Consider the following 18,682-nt stretch of genomic DNA (forward strand, 5'->3'; position numbering starts at 1 on the left):
TTGTATAAAAAATATATCGATATCATGAATAAGAACAATACTTTCGCAGACAATTTAGATGAAATTTGTTTCCTACAAACAAGTAGGATTAAAATGTTTTCAGGGGGATTGGAAACAGCTTTCATGTTGGAACTACTTCAATACACTTCTGACAAATATTTACACATTATGGAGAAAAGTTCAAATTACATCTCCACACATGAAATATGTGATTCGATTACTCCACCAATAACCAAGTCTCGTCTCGTTCTTGACCAGCTAAAATTTGTGATTCAATCCTGTATAGTTTATGCTCCCCCTATGCAATTCATACACCATATTAACCTGGAAAATATTGTTTTAATATTTTCGACACATTAAGACTAGCTGATATAATGCCCATGATACAACAACAAAACAGGCATATATTACATCAAAAGACATACACGATGTTTGGAGGACAATAGCGACAAGGCTATGTCTTCGGTGGTGGAAGTTGCTCCCTAAGAAAGGGAATTTCCACCAGTGTACCAACGGCATTCTCACCAACACTTACAGAGTCTCCCTCTGAAGCCACTCTCCTCTTGATATATCCTAGTCCAAACAGCTCAGATCCTTTCCTACCGGCTGTGAAGCTTGTCAGTTTGCCAACCTGCAGTTTACAGCATTTGTTCGCAACTTTAGATGTTGAAAAAATACAGATGACAGTAACATTGAAAACGAAAATCAACTCCATCAATGGTTGTCCATTTTATACATGGAGAAATTAAAGCTCCCAGAAAAAGAATTTTTAATAATAAGCTTCTTGGGTTTTTACTTCAAAAAAATTGGTTTTGCATAGCAGAGAGAAGAACATGGGGATGACCTTTTTTCCATCAAAGGTAATAATATTGCCTGGTTCTGCTGGGGATGATAAACGTAAACCCCATAATCTCTGCTTGACTCCATCATAAGTTACAAGTCTAGATATGGTCTCCTGTCCTTTATAACACCCTGCCAAAGAAATCCATGGGTTCAAAAATCATATAAGCTTTCACTTAAGAAGAAATGTTGTTAGAAGTGCCACCTTTATTTAAAGAAACTGCCCTCCAGAGACCTGCCTCCAAAACATTATATTCATCTGTGAGTTCTTTGCCAGAAGCAGGGCGTCCTGCAAAAGTTAAGCATGTAACGTCTGCAAGAAATAGACCATAAATATGACAAATATAACATGACATGTAAATGAGAATCCCAAGGGGTGACACAAATTTCTGAAAATCTAAGATCCCAAAACATAGTAAAGAAATACTGTTGGAAAAGTGGCTCAACGTCAACGAATTACAGAAAAAACACTCACATGCCAAAATGTCCATGATCAACAAAAGAACAAAAAAAAAAGAGCCAAATTAATGACTTTAAGAGTATTTACCTTTTAAAATCCTCAATGTTTCCCAAGCATTAGCACCCAAGGGAACTGCTCCTTGACCTATAAGAGTCTTCCAGATAGATCCAGCAGCAGATGGAGACATCAATAAGGTAAATCCTTCTTCTGAAATCGTACTTCCTACTGCCACAGTCAAAGGCATACCACCGACCTGCATAACACAAGGAGTTCTATTGCTTCCTTTTGCATTAGATATACCAATCAATGAAAAGAATAGCAGAATAAAATAACTGTAACTACTCACATTCATCATCTAGATGTGCGTCTTATTAATTAAATAAAAACCGCATCTAATCTTAACTACATTCTTTTCATAACTCTAGAAATGAGTCCGCCGTTTGACAAACTATAAAAAAGTAACATCTTTCAGGAAGCTCGTAAGCTAGAAATGCAACCCAAAGAGCTCACGATGACTTCACAGACGATGGTAGCAAAAACTTCATTGTTACTAATTCATCCTTAACTTGAATTTCCAGTTTTGAATAGAGAAACCCAGAACCAGAGTGTCCACGGCGACTTGTGATTTAACACACATGTTGCATGTGCATATCTAATCTCAACTTTGCAGAAAATATAGCCACGATTCCAAGGCAATTGTATCTCAGGACACATTTACAAGAAACAATTAGTTTTATTCGGTGGGAAAAAATGAACTTGACAAGGCTTCAGCATCTTGAAACTAAAACTTACATTGTAATGCTTGTGAGAGCCATATGGTTGACCAACAAGATTACCCATATTCAAATCCTTCATCATCTGTTTCCGCATCACAAATCAGCAAAAAGAGAAGATGCCCAAGGACAGAAATGTAAACACAAAAAGGAAAAGATTCAACTAAAAAATTCAATCAACACACATACTTCAGTGCTTTTAGGTCCCAATAATGCAAACATCCTAGTCTGGTTGGTAATATCTTGAATTTCCACTTTGTCAGCAAAAAATATGTACCTTCAAAACAAAGATGTTTGCAAACAAAGAGATGAAAAACTGTGATTGGACAGCCAATGGTGTGTGCATTCGCATGTATGAATTACTGAATCACTTATTACCAACTTTTCAATCTTAAGGCTTATAGCCCATGATTTATATTGGTGGCATTTTATAGCCCATGACATAATTCAACATTTAAGATTCAACTAATTAGTTTACTCAAGACTGATTGTAAAAGGTTCAATAGCATTCACAGAACAACACAATAAAATTAATTCTGACTCACAAAACCAGTATTCAACTTATCAGTATCGCTGTCCAGAAGCACCCTATGTCACAAAAATATCACTATTCATAACAAAAAAAAAAAAAAAGAACTGGTACAAGAATAAATTTCTTGGATTGCCTTGAGTTCTGAATGGAAAAAAGAAATGTTTTGTGATAGTCACTGTAAAAAAGGAGAATATATCATTAATTCAGCACACTTTACGCGTTGAGTACAACCCCTTTATATTATATAATTAAGAAATACGAATCAAGATCCCTAGATTTTAGATGTTAGGATCAATCTATATCTATTTACAGAGAAATATATCCTAACAAAATACAAAGGATTCTATCACTTATAAAAAATGAGATTTGGTTTTGTCCAACCTAACTAAATATTTCTACATTCCCCCTCAGGCTGGACTATAATAGATGTTGATAAGACCAAGCTTGCGGACAAGAAATTCAAATATATTATTTGTTAGCCTTTTAGCTCAAGTAGCTTGACTAATTGTTGTGAAGTAGGAACATATCAATCTCGATTGTACCTTCCCCTGGTTATGAGCTACACTGTTGGTTGAATTGTTATCACAATACAGTTTCATAGGATTTTAAATCCTACTTGCAATTCTTCCATCACTCACTTAACCAAAAAGAGCTCACATTTTCCATGAGTCATAGCCTATATTCTGCTTCTACACTAAATCTAGCCACAACAGACTGTGTGGCTACGATATGTTACCAGATTCCCCCACAATATCGTACAATATTGTGATGATAATAATCAATCATCAATCGAACCTGCCCAATCAGCGTTAGCAAATCCCTTTAGACTTTATCCCTAGTTTTAGCAAAGAATAAGCCTTCTCCAGGTGCTAGCTTCAGGTATATCAGAATACAATACACAATATCGAGATGGCCCTGACATGGACAGAATTCACCACACTATAGGCAAACAAACGATTAAACATATTACACATTATCTCAAACAGGAGTATGGAAGGCCAACTATCTGTGGAATGCATGTAATGGCTGATCAAACTGACCGCGAATGCAGTATCCGACCTTGTATGTGAAAGATAGATAAGTCTTCCAACAAGGCATAGATAATTTCCCTTGTCAGACAGGTCTTCCTTCTGACATTTTATCTTTATTACCAAGTTCAACCGGAGATGAAAACTTGTTTATTAATTCCAGCACACTTGCAACCCCCTTTAAATGATTACACAATACAAACCAAGATTTTATGGATCACATTATATCTATCACAAAGAAATATATCTTAACCAAATTAAATGGATTCTAACAACTATAAATAAATGAGATTGATTTTATACAATCTAACTGAATATACACTTACACTCTGCGTCTTAAACAATGCCAAGAAAAAAATGTCACCGTCAGATTGATAACAGAAAGATGCATCCTCGCTGATAAGTGCAATTTTCGCACTTATATTTTTTATATATGATTTAGCTTGTCTTTTGTCATTTATCAAGCGATATTATGTGTGTTTTGTGCTGTTTGCAGGAATTTAGGTAACAATCATTTTTAGATGGGGTTAAAAGATGTGAAATAAGATGAAACGAGGAAAAAGAGATATGAACGAAGCGAAAGGAAGTGCGAGAATCGAAGTCGGAGCAAGAAATCAAAGAGCAAGGATTGGTGCACCCGTGCTAGGCGAGAAATCACGAAGAAATTTTTGACGCTGAACAGCTGCCCTGTGCCCTCTTTACAGCGCACCTGCGCCCGATCACAGAACACAGGTTTCGTTACTGCAGTCTTTCAAATTTTGGAAACTTTTCGTGACGGTTTAAAAGGAATTTTTGGGCGTTTTTTGGAGGACTTTTCGAGGGTTCGCAGTAGGAGACGACGGTTGGAGATTATTCGCACGCACAAGAACAAGAGAACTTGGTACGAAGACAGAAGACAGAAGACGACGGCATCCGGAGACGAAAAATCTTATTCTAAATTCGTTCTTGTTCTTCTTTTATTCTATATTTTTACTTTGATGGATTGTTGGAAGAACATGGGTTGTTTTATTTTTAAATTCATCATTACACAGTTGGCTATGAACAAGAGATCATGCACTGATCATCCTATTCAAAAATTTGTCTCATACAATGCTCTATCACCAAATTATCATGCATTTGTTAGTAATCTTGACATCATAAAAATTCCAAAGTCTATTCATGAAGCTCTTAAGAGACCAGAATGGAAAGCTGTTGTTGGGAGGAAATACGAGCATTGGAGAAAGCTGGTACTTGGGAAATATCAAAATTACCAGCTGGAAAACAACCAGTGGGTTGCAAGTGGATTTTTACAGTTAAACAGAATATTGATGGCAGCATTAACAGGTTCAAAGCACGACTTGTTGCAAAAGGATTCACTCAATCATATGGCATAGACTACCAGGAAACATTCGCTCCAGTTGCAAAACTTAACACTGTCAGAGTATTGTTATCTCTTGCCTCGAATCTTAACTGACCATTACACCAACTAGATGTAAAGAATGTTTTCTTAATGGTGATCTCGAGGCGGAAGTGTAAGAAGAATTAAAGAGAAAAATATAACTCTTATATCTTAATAATGATGATTACAATGATTTATATACACAATAGTTAAGATCTAAATTAGGAATATTAAATCCTAGAGAATATTTACTCTAATATAAATTCCACACAATCTGGGATATACATTGATTAAATAATTATAATTATGCACACAATCTTCCTTGATAAGGAGTAGATTTTCTGACACTCCCCCTCAAGCTGGGGAATGAATATCGTTCATTCCAAGCTTGCTTAATAGTCTCTGGAAACCAGCCCCAACCAATCCTTTGGTAAATATGTCTGCAAGTTGCTCTTTCGTAGAAATGAAGGGGATGCAAATCAATCCACTTTTCAGCTTTTCTTTTATAAAGTGTCTGTCCACTTCAACGTGCTTTGTACGGTCGTATTGTACCGGATTATGAGCAGTATTAATTGCTGATTTGTTGTCACAATAAAGCTTCATTGGATCTTTCCATTGAACCTTCAAGTCTTCTAAAACAAATTTCAGCCACAATAATTCACATATACCAAGAGCCATTGCTCTAAACTCAGCTTCTGCGCTGGATCTTGCCACAACGTTATGTTTTTTACTTCTCCAAGTCACGAGATTGCCTCCTAGAAAAGTACAGTAACCTGAGGTAGATCTCCTATCGATTATAGAGCCTGCATAGTCTGCGTCTGTGTATGCTTCAAGAGTCAACTCACCTTTCTTGAATAAGATACCCTTTCCCGGTGTGCCCTTCAAGTATTGAAGGATCCGATGTACATCTCTAAGATGTGGTTCTTTGGGGTTGTGCATGAATTGACTAACCACACTAACCGCATAAGCGATATCAGGTCTTGTGTGAGATAGATATATGAGTCTTCCCACCAGTCTCTAATAAGATCTCTTGTCCACGGTTGGGTCCTCCACACTATCACCAAGCTTGTGGTTGAACTCTATGGGTGTCTCTGCTGGTTTGGCACCCAACTTACCAGTTTCCATCAACAAATCAGTGGTGTATTTCTGTTGAGATATGAAGATTCCTTCTTGCGAATACGCTACCTCAATTCCCAGAAAATACTTCAGCCTTCCATGCTTTTTTATTTCAAATTCTTTCATCAAACAGTTCTTCAAACTCTCCATTTCCTCCCAATCGTCACCTGTGACTATAATGTCATCAACATAGACTAATAATGCAGTCACTCCCCCTGAACTCGAGTGTTTAACAAATAGGGTATGATCACCATGACTCTGTTTGTACCCAACATTGAGCATTGCCTTGGTAAACCTCCCAAACCAAGCTCTTGGTGATTGTTTCAATCCATACAAAGACTTTTTTAATTTGCATACCTGTCCTGTATTTGATTCAAACCCCGGTGGATCGTCCATGTAAACTTCCTCCTCAAGTTCTCCATGTATAAAAGCATTTTTGACATCAAATTTCTGTAATTTCCATCCCCGAATAACAGCCAAAGATAACAACACTCTCACAGTGTTCATCTTAGCAACAGGCGCAAATGTCTCAAGGTAATCGATGTCATATGTTTGAGTGTAACCTTTGGCGACAAGCCTTGCCTTGTATATTTCCAATGAAGCATCTGAATTATATTTGACTGTGAATATCCATCTACACCCCACTGTTTGCTTTCCCTTTGGCATTTTCACCAAATCCCAAGTCTTATTTTTTTCAAGTGCTTCCATTTCAGCCTTCATGGCATTCTTCCAATTCTGATCCTTCAATGCCTCGGATACTGTTTTGGGAATTTGGATTGAGTTTAGGCTGGTGAGAAAGGCTTTGTGATTGGGAGACAGATTCTTGTAAGACATGAATAGGTTTAAGGGGTGTTTAGTGCATGATCGGATTCCTTTTCTAATAGCAATTGGAACATCATCATTATTTTGATCATGGACATTCGAAGTATTATCAGTACAAGGTTCAGGGATTACCTCATTAGGGTCATGAACAGGGACTGATTTGGGTGATTGGACCTGCACTGGTTTGATAATTGGTCTCTGCCTTCTTGAATAAACCTGCAGTGGTTGAGTAGAGTTTTGAACTTTACCTGTAGGAGGTTTGGATTAGTGCTGAGATCTGGAGGAGCAGTATAATGAGGTGATTTAGGCACTAAAGGTTCAGTGTGTAGCTGGGTAGGTGTGTGAGCTGTAGGTGTGGCAGGAAGATCATGATTGAGGGGGAAAAAGTCATTTTCCTTATCATTTTCCTTATCTTCTGTCAGTGAGATCTCCCTCTAAAGATAAGGACTACAAAAATAGGAATCGTCTTCGTTGAAAGTGACATCGGCAGAAACATAGACTTTCCTTGTGGGAGGGTGGTAACACTTGTACCCTTTTTGAGTGGAGGAATAACCCAGAAACACACATTTAAGAGCCCGAGGATCAAGCTTTCCTCTGTTATGAGAGTGAAGATGGACAAACACAACACAACCAAATATTTTTGGAGCAAGATTGCAAGAAGCATTAAAATCTGGAAAGAATTTCAGCAAGGTATGCATGGGACTTTGAAAATCAAGAACTTTAGTAGGTAATCTATTGATGATATGAGTTGATGTTAAGACTGCCTCCCCCCAAAATTGTTTAGGAACATTTTTTTGAAACAAGAAGGCTCGAGTGACTGCCAGAATGTGACCATTCTTGCGCTCAGCCACCCCATTTTGTTGGGGTGTATTAACACAAGAAGATTCATGTATTATGCCTTTTTTTTGGAAATATGGTGACAGAACTTGATTAAAATAGTCCCTAGCATTGTCAGATCGCAATCTTTTGATGTCCCTATCAAATTGGGTTTTAATCATGTTACAAAAGATGGGAAAAATGGTGCTGACCTCCGATTTGTGTTTCATAAGGAAAATCCAAGTGACACGGGTACAATCATCAATGAAAGAGATAAACCATCGAGCCCCGGATATGTTAGAAATAGTGGACGGCCCCCAAACGTCACTGTGAATGAGATTAAATGGAACTGTGGTTCTTTTATTGCTTACTGGGAATGAGACTCGTTTGTGTTTTGCTAGTTCACAAACATCACACTTAAAATTATCAATATCCAAATCTTTAAACAATAAAGGAAACATAATCTTAATGACTCTAAACGATGGGTGACCAAGACGAAAATGTTGGAGCCAAATCTGGTCTTTATTGGATTTAGAAACTCTGAAAGCAATGAGACTGGGAAGGGGTTCATAACTTTATCCCAACCACTCGATTCTTCAAGATAATTGAGACCATTCTTTTCTCTAGCATGTCCAATCATCCTCCTCGTGCCCTGTTCCTGAAAAACACAATGAGAACCATCGAAAACAGCATTGCAATTAGAGTCTTTTGTGAGTTTTTGGATTGACAACAGGTTTGTAAATAGTTTAGGGACATGAAGGAAATTTTTAAGAGTGAGAGTTTTGTTTATAACAATGTCTCCTTGTTCTGCTACTGTTGTTGCAGAACCATCAACCATTGTTATCTTTTTTTGCCTTGGGCAAGTCTTATATGTGACAAATTTTTGTGGACAGTGGGTCATATGATCTGTAGCTCCTGAATCAATAACCCAAGAGCTAGTGGTGATTGTATCCAAGACATTAAAGGCATGAGAAGAAGAAGATATACCTGAGAACGCCAAAGTGCAAGTACCTGTTGTGGTGGGTTTTTCCAATGATCCCAGGAAACTTTTTAGTTTCTCCATTTCTTCTCTGTTGAATTCAATGGGTGATCCTTGAGAGTTATCTTCTCCAGCCTGTTGATCACTAGCAGCTGCATATGCCTTTCCTTGTCTCTTTAGATATCCTGCTTTTGTTGTCCAATTTTTATTTGAACTTTGTGGCCTGCCATGAATTTTCCAGCATTTGTCCTCCGTGTGATTATCCTTCTGACAGTGAGAGCACCACATCGAATTTTTATTGCCTGATTTTGATGAAAAAGTAGGCTGTTTATTATCCTTCTCTGTCGGCTGCTCAGCCCTAAAGTTCCTGCCTTTTGTGGTTGCAAGGGCTGAACTATTATTCACTGAATTGTGTTCTATCGTAACACATCTTCTTCCTTCTTCAGCTCGAACAATTGCAATTGTTTCGTTTAGTGTTGGCAGATCCTCTTTTCCAAGAATTTGTACTCTCACCGCATCAAATTCAATATTTAATCCAGCCAAGAAGTCATAAATTCGATCTTTTTCAACCAACCTTTTAAGAAGTGCTGCATCATCACTGCATTTCATTTGTATGCATTGGTAATGATCCATCTCTTGCCACAAACTTTGTAGAAGATTGGAATATTCTGTGATTGACCAACTTCCTTGTTTGGTTGATGAAATCTTTGTCTTGATTTCATAGATTTGTGCAGCATCTCGAACTTTAGAGTATGTTTGCTTCATTGTCTCCCTTATTTCTGCTGCAGTGGTGAGGAACATGCATGTGTCACTGATTTCAGGCAACATAGAATTCCATAACCAGGACATCACCATTGAGTCTTGTTCATCCCATGCTTGAAATCGAGGATCTTCCTCTTTTGGGCCCGTACCGAGTAGATGACTCAGTTTGCCTTTTCCCTTCAAGAATGTTCGAACCAGTTGAGACCACTTCAGGTAGTTTTTCCCATTCAGCCGATATGCTGAGTGAATGTTTTGCAGCTCACCGGTAGGCGTCAAATTGTTGCCTTCATTCGATGGGATCTCTTTGGTGACCTTAGCGCTGTTATTATCAGACACTTCTGACATATTTGTGTACCTACTGGTTACACGATTGAAGGTAATGGAGTGATCGACCATATAATGGTGACGATGTGAAGCTTTAATAAAAATTTTGGATTTTTTTTAACCTAAAGCTTTGATATCATGTAAGAAGAATTAAAGAGAAAAATATAACTCTTATATCTTAATAATGATGATTACAATGATTTATATACACAATAGTTAAGATCTAAATTAGGAATATTAAATCCTAGAAAATATTTACTCTAATCTAAATCCCACACAATCTGGGATATACATTGACTAAATATAGGGAATCCAAGGCACTCTAATTTTTATGAATAAGCTAATATGGTGTCGTGATCACTTTTTTACAAAGTATCGACCTTTCTAAATGATTATTGATGTCGTAAATAAGCAAATTATTTGTCCACAAGTCAATCAAAATCCGTATAGGTGTTTTAGCATAAGCATATTAATTAGGGAATCCAATGCACTCTAATTTGTTTGAATAAACTAATATGGTGTCGTGATCACTTTTTTACAAAGTATCGACCATTCCAAAGGATTATTGATGTCGTAAATAAGCGAGTTATTTATCCACAAGTCAATCAAAATCCGTATAGGTGTTTTAGCATAAGCATATTCAATAGGGAATCCAATGCACTCTAATTTTATTGAATAAGCTAATATGGTGTCGTGATCACTTTTTTACAAAGTATCGACCATTCAAAATGATTATTGATGTCGTAAATAAGCGATTTATTGGTCCACAAGTCAATCAAAATCCGTATAGGTGTTTTAGCATAAGCATATTAATTAGGAAATCCAATGCACTCTAATTTGTTTGAATAAACTAATATGGTGTCGTGATCACTTTTTTACAAAGTATCGACCATTCCAAAGGATTATTGATGTCGTAAATAAGCGAGTTATTTATCCACAAGTCAATCAAAATCCGTATAGCCGTTTTAGCATAAGCATATTAATTAGGGAATCCAATGCACTATAATTTGTTTGAATAAACTAATATGGTGTCGTGATCACTTTTTAACAAAGTATCTACCATTCCAAATAATTATTGATGTCTTAAATAAGCAAGTTATTGGTCCACAAGTCAATCAAAATCCGTATAGGTGTTTTAGCATAAGAATACTTGAATAAGCTAATATGGTGTCGTGATCACTTTTTTACAAAGTATCGACCATTCCAAATGATTATTGATGTCGTAAATAAGCGAGTTATTTATCCACAAGTCAATCAAAATCCGTATAGGTGTTTTAGCATAAGCATATTAAGCAGGGAATCCAATGCACTCTAATTTTTTTGAATAAGCTAATATGGTGTCGTGATCACTTTTTTACAAAGTATCGATCATTCGAAATGATTATTGATGTCGTAAATAAGCAAGTTATTGGTCCACAAGTCAATCAAAATCCGTATAGGTGTTTTAGCATAAGCATATTAAATAGAAAATCCAATGCACTCTAATTTTTTTGAATAAGCTAATATGGTGTCGTGATCACTTTTTTACAAAGTATCGACCATTCAAAATGATTATTGATGTCGTAAATAAGCGATTTATTGGTCCACAAGTCAATCAAAATTCGTATAGGTGTTTTTGCATAACCATATTAATTAGGGAATTCAATGCACTCTAATTTATTTAAATAAGCTAATATGGTGTCGTGATCAGTTTTTTACAAAGTATCGACCATTCCAAATGATTATTGATGTCGTAAATAAGCGAGTTATTGGTCCACAAGTCAATCAAAATCCGTATAGGTGTTTTAGCATAAACATATTAATTAGGAAATCCAATTCACTCTAATTTTTTTGAATAAGCTAATATGGTGTCGTGATCACTTTTTTACAAAGTATCGACCATTCGAAATGATTATTGATGTCGCAAATAAGCGAGTTATTGGTCCACAAGTCAATCAAAATCCGTATAAGTGTTTTAGCATAAGCATATTAAGTAGGAATCCATTGCACTCTAATTTGTGTGAATAAGCTAATATATGGTGTCGTGATCACTTTTTTACAAAGTATCGACCATTCCAAAGGATTATTGATGTCGTAAATAAGCGAGTTATTTATCCACAAGTCAATCAAAATTCGTATAGGTGTTTTAGCATAAGCATATTAAATAGGGAATCCAATGCACTCTAATTTTTTTTAATAAGCTAATATGGTGTCATGATCACTTTTTTACAAAGTATCGACCTTTTTAAATGATTATTGATGTCGTAAATAAGCAAATTATTGGTCCACAAGTCAATCAAAATCCGTATAGGTGTTTTAGCATGAGCATATTAATTAGGGAATTCAATGCACTCTAATTTGTTTGAATAAACTAATATGGTGTCGTGATCACTTTTTTACAAAGTATCGACCATTCCAAAGGATTATTGATGTCGTAAATAAGCGAGTTATTTATCCACAAGTCAATCAAAATCCGTATAGGTGTTTTAGCATAAGCATATTAAATAGGGAATCCAATGCACTCTAATTTTTTTGAATAAGCTAATATGGGGTCGTGATCACTTTTTTACAAAGTATCGACCATTCAAAATGATTATTGATGTCCTAAATAAGCGATTTATTGGTCCACAAGTCAATCAAAATCCGTATAGGTGTTTTAGCATAAGCATATTAATTAGGAAATCCAATGCACTCTAATTTGTTTGAATAAACTAATATGGTGTCGTGATCACTTTTTTACAAAGTATCGACCATTCCAAAGGATTATTGATGTCGTAAATAAGCGAGTTTTTTATCCACAAGTCAATCAAAATCCGTATAGCTGTTTTAGCATAACCATATTAATTAGGGAATCCAATGCACTCTAATTTGTTTGAATAAACTAATATGGTGTCGTGATCACTTTTTTACAAAGTTTCTACCATTCCAAATAATTATTGATGTCGTAAATAAGCAAGTTATTGGTCCACAAGTCAATCAAAATCCGTATAGGTGTTTTAGCATTATGCACACAATCTTCCTTGATTAGGAGTAGATTTTCTGACAGGAAGTATACATGGAGATACCTCCTGGATTTGATGATCTCACAAGTCCCAACAGTGTTTGCAAACTCGAGAAATCTTTATATGGTCTTAAACAATCACCAAAGGCTTGGTTTGACAGATTTACAAAAGCTGTGAAGCAATTCGGGTATGGTCAGAGCCAAGCTGATCAAACCATGTTTGTCAAACAGTCCACCTCAAATCAAAGGGCAATCTTTATTGTCTATGTCGATGATATTATCCTAACTGGAGATGATTTTGCAGAACTCAACAAACTCAAAAACTTACTCACCAAAGAATTCGAAATTAAGGACTTGGGGAACCTCAGGTACTTTCTTGGCATGGAGGTGGCTAGATCGAATAAGGGAATCTTAGTTTCACAACGGAAGTATGTGATGGATCTATTGAAGGAGACTGGGATGCTTGGATGTAAACCAGTCGATACACCCATGGATCAAAATTCAAAACTAAGAACTTTGGAGACAGTGTGGAATTCGACAAAGGAAGATATCAATGATTGGTTGGAAAACTCATCTACATGTCTCATACTAGACCAGACATTAGCTTCGCTGTCAGTGTTGTAAGCCAGCACATGAATAAACCAACTGAAGAACACATGGAAGCAGTTTATAAGATCCTACAGTATTTAAAAAGAACACCTGGTCAAGGTTTGTTTTTCAAAAAGACAAAAACAAAAAGGTTGAGATATTTACTGATGCTGATTGGGCTGGATCTATAGAAGATAGAAGATCAACTTCAGGGTATTGCACCTATGTTTCGGGAAATTTGGTTACTTGGCGTAGCAATAAGCAACCGGTAGTGTCCCGGGGTAGTGCAGAAGCTGAATTTAGAGCATTATCACTAGGCAGATGTGAGGGAATATGGCTAAAACGATTGCTGACTGAACTGAACATACACATGTCTGGGTCTGTAAAATTATTCTGTGATAACTAGTCTACCATCAGCATAGCAAAAAAACCAGTGTGTCATGATCGAACTAAGCATGTGGAGATTGACACACTTTGTAAAAGAAAAACTTGAAGCAGGAATCATCTCTCTTCATTACATCCCAACAAGTCATCAAACTGCAGATATCTTGACAAAAGCATTGCCTAGAAGACAACTTGAGGAGCTAAAATCCAAGCTAGGATTACTCAACATCTACAACCTAGCTTGAGGGGAGTGTTGAAATCCTTGCATATTTTCTAGATTTACACCCTGATATTTAGGGATTGATTTGATCTACTTACTAAATTAAACTTGTTAATTATGTCTTTGATTTGTACATATCTTTTCCTTTTATAGTTGCTGGTATTCTAGCTGTATAAATGTTTGTACAATTCTCTTTTCACGTAAGAAATAAAAATTTCATCTTCAGAATTTCTTCAATTATCATCTCGGTTTGTGCAACCATGAGAATTTATCGTATGAAAATAATAAAAATGTGTTGAATCCTCCACCAGGGTTCAATGATCAAAGGGTTGAAGGTAGACCATCTTTGGTGGAATTAGTGAATAATTATGTGTCAGAGTCAACAAAGAGATTTGAGAGGAATGAGAATAGACTTGATAACATTGAGACACACATGACCAACATTCATATCTTGAAATTAAAATCGGTCAACTTGCAAATGTCTTAAATAATCAGCATATAGGGGTTTTCCAAACAATACTGAAGTAAATCCAAAAGAGCAGTGTAAGCTCATTATTTTAAGAAGTAAGAAAGAGATTGGCGTAGAAGAACCAAATGTAGAAGATGACGAGAACCAAGTAGAAAAGATTGAGGTTGAATTAGAAAAAGCTAAGAGTGAGAATACTAATGAGCCTGCGGTTGTGTATGAGAAACTGTCTGTGCAAAAACCAGTTCTACCGTATCCTCAACGGTTCAAGAAAAACGCATTTGTTGATGCTTTGGAGCAAATGCCACACTATGCAAAATTCATAAAGAATGTGATGTTGAGAAAGAGAAAGTTTGAAGAATTTGAGACAGCGGAGTTGACTGAGGAGTGCAGCACAATCTTGCAAAAGAAACTGCCACAAAAATCAAAGATCCAGAGAGTTTCACCATTCCTTGTATTATTGGCGGTGTAACCGTTAATAGAGCATTATGTGATTTAGGAGCAAATATTAATTTAATATCTTTGTCTATTTTCGGGGTCTTGGAACATGATGAATTAAGTGAATCGTGTTGATGAGAATGATTGGGAACTTAGAGAACAATTTTTTGCTCTTGAAAGTTTGCCAAATGAAAAAGAGTCCCATTATCGGCTTGAAGAATTACTCGAGGAGTCCGCAAAAGAGGTGCCACTCTCTACTTCCGAATTAAAAGAGTTGCCGAGTCATTTATGCTATGCATTTTGGGGTGAAAATTCGACTTATCCGGTAAATTATTGTCTTCTTTGGGATGGTCGATTTCTGATATTAAGGGAATTAGTCCCACTATTTGCATGCATAAATTTTAATGGAGTCGTATAGTTCGTATGTTGATCATCAAATGAGGTTAAATCCTGCGATGAAAGAAGCAGTAAAGGCCATTACACGTTTGGTCTGTGTAATGCACCGGCTACTTTTCAACGATGCATAATGACAATTTTTTGGCAATTTTTTAAGCAGCTACATTGCATTCCTATAAATGATACATAGCCTCAAAAAGATTCAGTTCCAGATCATTATGTCATATAACAAGAGAGGCCATTTCTTTGGTGAAAGAGGGGAAGGAGGACGCTAGTGTTATGTAAACTCAGGAATATAAAAGTACAAAAGCATGCATGAGACAACAATTAGAAGCTAAAGGAAAGGATGGTAAATGCAGACTGAAAAGGAATATCAATAACATACTTCTTCAGCATTTCAATTATGATTCCACAAGTTGTTGGTGAGACCACCAATACTATTGCATTTTTCTGTCGATGTAACAACACGGGAACAAATGAGTATAAGTTTGTAGGAAATATTGGAAATCAACTATCTGTTAAAATTCAAAAATAGAGATTACCATGACCCATGCATGAGAAAGGTCGATTGTTCGAGCAGTTGGCGTCACGAAAACAGCATCACAACCCTAAAAGTATAACACGACAATCAACATCCGAGCCAAAACAGAGTCTTGCCTCTCTTGGAGCTTCATAAAATGAAAATTGTGAAAAATGCCAAAGGCTACCTGGCCTTCACTAAGACATTCAAAGTTTGCGGTAGTTTGGTTGTGCAGAAATTGTATTCGATCTCGCCCACTGACTTCATAAAAAATCAATACAAGAGTAAAAAAACAACCATTATATCCAAGATAAATTTAAAAGAGAATGTCGATGTATTCAATTGAGTTAATTTATAACATATATGCCAAGCATAGTTTTTACTTTAGGTATATAAATATGGAAACCATGAATGAAATCTATCAAACCGGATTGATAAATTAGTAATTCTGAGCACATAAGAAGAGTATTTGCGCTATGTAACCATCCCATCTAAACGTTTGACATGGTGGAGAAAAATAGCATTTAATAATTAATCTCTTCAATTTGAACGCTCATGGTGGCGAGATTAATTCCAATTCTAGGGTCATTTGCGTGAAACTTTCCTAGGTTTTTTGACAAGATTTCATACCATGTTAGATGATGATGTCATTGTAGAACTGAGTTGTTAGAGAGCAAAAGTTATATAATATTTATTCCTGTAAAAAAATTATGTTCTTTTGAAGCAACTGATTGTGTAATGATTTGTCAAAAAAGTCCAGTAATAAAATGAGAACCAACTTATAGATACGAATTTTATTTCTGCCGAATATAATTGGAAAGAGTTACCTCTAATTCTGCCATAATTTGAAAGATCCACAACCTAAAAAGAAAGAGAGCCAAATCAAATTTGTGGGACAAAGTCAATTCATTCAAAAAAATAATGTTTTGATTTCTAAGCTATAAATTAACAGGTGAAACAGCGGTGACAGTCAACACAGAATAAGAAAGAATGCAGAAATATTATCAAGCTAGGAGTTAAAAGAAAAGTTGCATATCGCAGAAGACTTTTTTACTTCCTTGAAAAGAAGCAACCCAAAACATCAAAGCGTAAACAAATTAACTTTTATGCATGTGTTCAGTGTACTGAAACTTTTGTGATCCACACCATGCTGGTATTACATTAGCTATTTTACTACCTGAGGAAAAGCAAGCACAAAAAGGTGTCGACAAAAACTAATAAAGGAAAAGAAGTGGTTCAGTCGCTGAGGAATTACAAATGGTTTCTACTTCATTCACTAAGAAGAGCCAGGTAAGTATAATTCAATTTTACCCATCTACATACCACAACATCATTGTTCACAGCATCTAATGCCTCATCATCATTTTCAAATTTATTTGTCATCCAATCTTCCAAGACTTCTGGTTCGACTTCTGTAGTTGTCTCCTGAAACAAAATCCCAAGAAACTTTACCAAGTGAGAACAAACAGATGCACTATTATTTTCCTTGGGAAGCAAAGGAGCATTTAAACTCTAAACATCCTATGTGATACCCTGGAAAAAATGCAAAGCAAGCAACACAAAGCATTTTGCTCAATTCCGGCACACAGTGAGGTTATCAGTAGTAATTCAGTAGTCGAACAAGACGTGCCTTTCCTATCTTTAATAACAGGAAATTCAATAGCTTGATGATATTTTTTTACGGCAGGGATTAGTCACTCACAACGTCATGCAACATAGTAACTTTAGAACTATCCATGTAGTTGAAATTTGATGATTAATAGTTTTAATCAGCCAAAACATGCAGTTAAAAAAGAATGAATTCAGAGGATTTTGACTTCCAATTAATCAGCAACCGAGACAGAAAACCGTCAGGGACGCATACGGAAGGGTCGAGGTCTATGGGCGGAGGAGAGAGGTCGAAAGGCAACGCGCAAGAAAGATACAGCTTCTTCCAGTGGACGCTTTTGCAGCAGCGAAACGCGTCGTGTGGGAGCTTCGGAAACAGTGCCGTATTCGGGAACAACCGGTGGGGAGAGCAAGCCGGAGAGGTCAGGAGCACGGCGGCGGATGACATTTGCGTCCCTTTCCGTTCAACGGATTATAGCTGGCGGCACGGAATGTTTGGATTTTGAATCGTCGTTAATAATCTTCTGAAAATGGTATTCATTTGTTCAATATATTTAGCGACGGAAACTGTTGGATTTTGAATCCGTCGCCACTAATTTTGTACATTTTCTGAAATGGGTATTTTTTTTTGTTCAACATATTTAGTGACGGAAACTCGTGTATTTAGAATCCGTCGCTAATAACGTTGTACATTTTCCGAAATTAGTATTTTTTTCCTTTTTCCTATGTAAATATATGTAAACCACTAAAAAGAACAATGATTCTATTTTTCCTTCTTTTAATTAGTGATTCTGCTATTTATTTATAGCAAACTAGTGTTTTGATACACGTAATTTTTTATACAAAGTTTTCTTGTAATTTAAATTATCAAAATTTACCGGAAAATTTTGGTAATTTTGGGATAATACATTAATATATCCTCATAGTTTCTTCATTTTTCTGTTATGTACTTCAAATTTTTCTTGTACCAATTATGTCCCTGATTTTCTAAATTATTTCCCAAAATTGTCTATAAAACTGAATAATTCCTATTTTGTCCATGTTTATATATATATATATATATATATATATATATATACAGAAATTTTCAGCTGCCCAATCAATGCTGCTCAACTCGTCTCCGACAACTAAAATCCGGTACCGTGTTTTAGTGATATGAAAAATTAAAAAAAAACAATTAAAATCCGATACCGGGTTTTAGTGATCGGGAACGAAGTGGGCAGGAATTGTTGGGCAGCTGAGAATTACTATA

General features: G+C 36.0%; 2 protein-coding genes across 3 annotated transcripts; both read right to left on the reverse strand.

Moving 5' to 3' along the window:
* Window positions 1-21: 21 nt before the first annotated feature.
* On the reverse strand, window positions 22-18,005 carry LOC140864214 (putative transferase At1g60990, chloroplastic). 2 transcript variants are annotated; one of them, XM_073268225.1, is made up of 13 exons: window positions 17,687-18,005; window positions 17,146-17,247; window positions 16,650-16,683; window positions 16,010-16,083; window positions 15,845-15,910; window positions 15,688-15,752; window positions 2,263-2,350; window positions 2,093-2,158; window positions 1,388-1,553; window positions 1,046-1,129; window positions 845-972; window positions 426-631; window positions 22-324 (listed from the first exon to the last, which is right to left on the reverse strand). In XM_073268225.1, exons 1-12 carry the CDS (start codon window positions 17,876-17,878, stop codon window positions 455-457), a joined length of 1,242 nt encoding a protein of 413 aa, XP_073124326.1. In that variant the 5' UTR covers window positions 17,879-18,005; the 3' UTR covers window positions 22-324; window positions 426-454. The 2 variants fall into 2 exon arrangements, with proteins under 2 accessions (XP_073124326.1, XP_073124325.1); XM_073268224.1 differs by having other exon boundaries at window positions 22-631.
* LOC140867448 (uncharacterized) lies at window positions 7,341-9,851 on the reverse strand. The gene is made up of 2 exons (XM_073272516.1): window positions 8,753-9,851; window positions 7,341-8,423 (listed from the first exon to the last, which is right to left on the reverse strand). The coding sequence occupies exons 1-2, from the start codon at window positions 9,849-9,851 to the stop codon at window positions 8,389-8,391; spliced, it is 1,134 nt and encodes a 377-aa protein (XP_073128617.1). The 3' UTR covers window positions 7,341-8,388.
* Window positions 18,006-18,682: the final 677 nt, after the last annotated feature.

This window comes from Henckelia pumila, chromosome 4 (genome assembly GCF_033568475.1).
Source record: "Henckelia pumila isolate YLH828 chromosome 4, ASM3356847v2, whole genome shotgun sequence".
Classification (NCBI taxonomy): Eukaryota; Viridiplantae; Streptophyta; class Magnoliopsida; order Lamiales; family Gesneriaceae; genus Henckelia; species Henckelia pumila.